The 2,500-nt window shown below is 38.3% G+C and overlaps 1 protein-coding gene across 1 annotated transcript in view; it reads left to right on the forward strand.

Moving 5' to 3' along the window:
- LOC119595012 (probable E3 ubiquitin-protein ligase HECTD2) overlaps nt 1–2,500 on the forward strand; it is a 67,421-nt gene that overhangs the window by 54,205 nt on the left and 10,716 nt on the right. Inside the window, exon 7 of the mRNA XM_037944143.1 lies at nt 2,127–2,216. Within this exon, the coding sequence (XP_037800071.1) occupies nt 2,127–2,216 (90 nt within the window). The remainder of the gene's footprint in view (nt 1–2,126; nt 2,217–2,500) is intronic.

Here is a 2,500-nt window from a genome sequence, read left to right on the forward strand (position 1 = left end):
TGACCCTTGACCTTTCCCTAAAAATCATGAATCATGCACAAATCTAGCTAAAAAAAACTACCACTTGTTTACTGACCCTTGACCATCCCTTAAAAATCATGAATCATGCACAAATCTAGCTCAAAAACTACCACTTGTTTACTGACCCTTGACCTTTCCCTAAAAATCATGAATCATGCACAAATCTAGCTCAAAAACTACCACTTGTTTACTGACCCTTGACCATCCCTTAAAAATCATGAATCATGCACAAATCTAGCTCAAAACCTACCACTTGTTTACTGACCCTTGACCTTTCCCTAAAAATCATGAATCATGCACAAATCTAGCTCAAAACCTACCACTTGTTTACTGACCCTTGACCTTTCCCTAAAAATCATGGATCATGCATAAATCTAGCTCAAAAACTACCACTTGTTTACTGACCTTCGACCTTTCCCCAAAAATCATGGATCATGCATAAATCTAGCTCAAAACCTACCACTTGTTTACTGACCCTTGACCTTTCCTTAAAAATCATGAATCATGCACAAATCTAGCTCAAAACCTACCACTTGTTTACTGACCCTTGACCTTTCCCTAAAAATCATGAATCATGCACAAATCTAGCTCAAAACCTACCACTTGTTTACTGACCCTTGACCTTTCCCTAAAAATCATGGATCATGCACAAATCTAGCTCAAAACCTACCACTTGTTTACTGACCCTTGACCTTTCCCTAAAAATCATGAATCATGCACAAATCTAGCTCAAAACCTACCACTTGTTTACTGACCCTTGACCTTTCCCTAAAAATCATGGATCATGCACAAATCTAGCTCAAAAACTACCACTTGTTTACTGACCCTTGACCTTTCCCTAAAAATCATGAATCATGCACAAATCTAGCTCAAAACCTACCACTTGTTTACTGACCCTTGACCTTTCCCTAAAAATCATGGATCATGCACAAATCTAGCTAAAAAAACCTACCACTTGTTTACTGACCCTTGACCTTTCCCTAAAAATCATGGATCATGCATAAATCTAGCTCAAGCATACAGTATACACTTGCTCTATTTACTGCCTTCCCTGATCGATCCATTGGTCTCATAGCAACAGATATCTGAAGCTCCATTGCACGGGTTATCCAAAAGTCGGCAACCCAAATAAAACTAAAGATGAATAATATTATAAAGAATTACTAGACCTGCTTCTGGGTAACGTGTAACTAACGATTACCATAGGATAGAGTGAGAGTGTAAATGTTGAGTAAAACAAGGTTGTGTTGAGGAAAATAAACTGTGATAAAATAGGTCGTTTTGAAATTCGCCAAATCGTTCCATAGTAAACCAAGTCGTTCTGTGATAAACCGGGTCGTTCTGTGATAAACCAAGTCGTTCTGTGATAAACCAAGTCGTTCTGTAATAAACCGGGTCGTTCTGTGATAAACCAAGTCGTTCTGTGATAAACCAAGTCGTTCTGTGATAAACCAAGTCGTTCTGTGATAAACCAAGTCGTTCTGTAATAAACCAAGTCGTTCTGTGATAAACCAAGTCGTTCTGTGATAAACCAAGTCGTTCTGTGATAAACCAAGTCGTTCTGTGATAAACCAAGTCGTTCTGTGATAAACCAAGTCGTTCTGTGATAAACCAAGTCGTTCTGTGATAAACCAAGTCGTTCTGTGATAAACCAAGTCGTTCTGTGATAAACCAAGTCGTTCTGTGATAAACCAAGTCGTTCTGTGATAAACCAAGTCGTTCTGTAATAAACCGGGTCGTTCTGTGATAAACCAAGTCGTTCTGTGATAAACCAAGTCGTTCTGTGATAAACCAAGTCGTTCTGTGATAAACCAAGTCGTTCTGTAATAAACCGGGTCGTTCTGTGATAAACCAAGTCGTTCTGTGATAAACCAAGTCGTTCTGTGATAAACCAAGTCGTTCTGTGATAAACCAAGTCGTTCTGTGATAAACCAAGTCGTTCTGTGATAAACCAAGTCGTTCTGTGATAAACCAGGTCGTTCTGTGATAAACCAAATTATTATACATTAAACCGTAGTAAACCCAGTCGTTTTGTAACAAACTATGAAATATTGTCATTAACCAAATCGTTCTGAAATAAACCAAGTCGTTCTCTTAACCAACAGCGAGACCCAGACTTCGACGGCGCACGCGCTGACGACCCTGGCCTCAAGATGGAACTGGTCTACACTGTTCATGATTCTGTGCATGAGATGGTGAGCCTGGCATGCACGCAGACACACACGTTTGATTAAGAGCTGTTAACGTTGACTTAATTTTGTTTGTTTGTGTTTATTATTGATCGTATTGGCTTCATTTTTTTTGTTTTTCTTTTCCTTTTAGTGGTTTAGGTATTTTTTCTCGTAATGAAGTTATTTGTCACTTTTTTAAATACTGATATTGTCAATGGTCATTGGTGATGTTAATAGCACTGAACAGATAGTGATGCTTAGATTGCTTTCTGAATCTTGATAAAATCTGAGTTTGAAGATTGATAATA

Source organism: Penaeus monodon, chromosome 35 (assembly GCF_015228065.2).
Source record: "Penaeus monodon isolate SGIC_2016 chromosome 35, NSTDA_Pmon_1, whole genome shotgun sequence".
NCBI lineage: Eukaryota > Metazoa > Arthropoda > Malacostraca > Decapoda > Penaeidae > Penaeus > Penaeus monodon.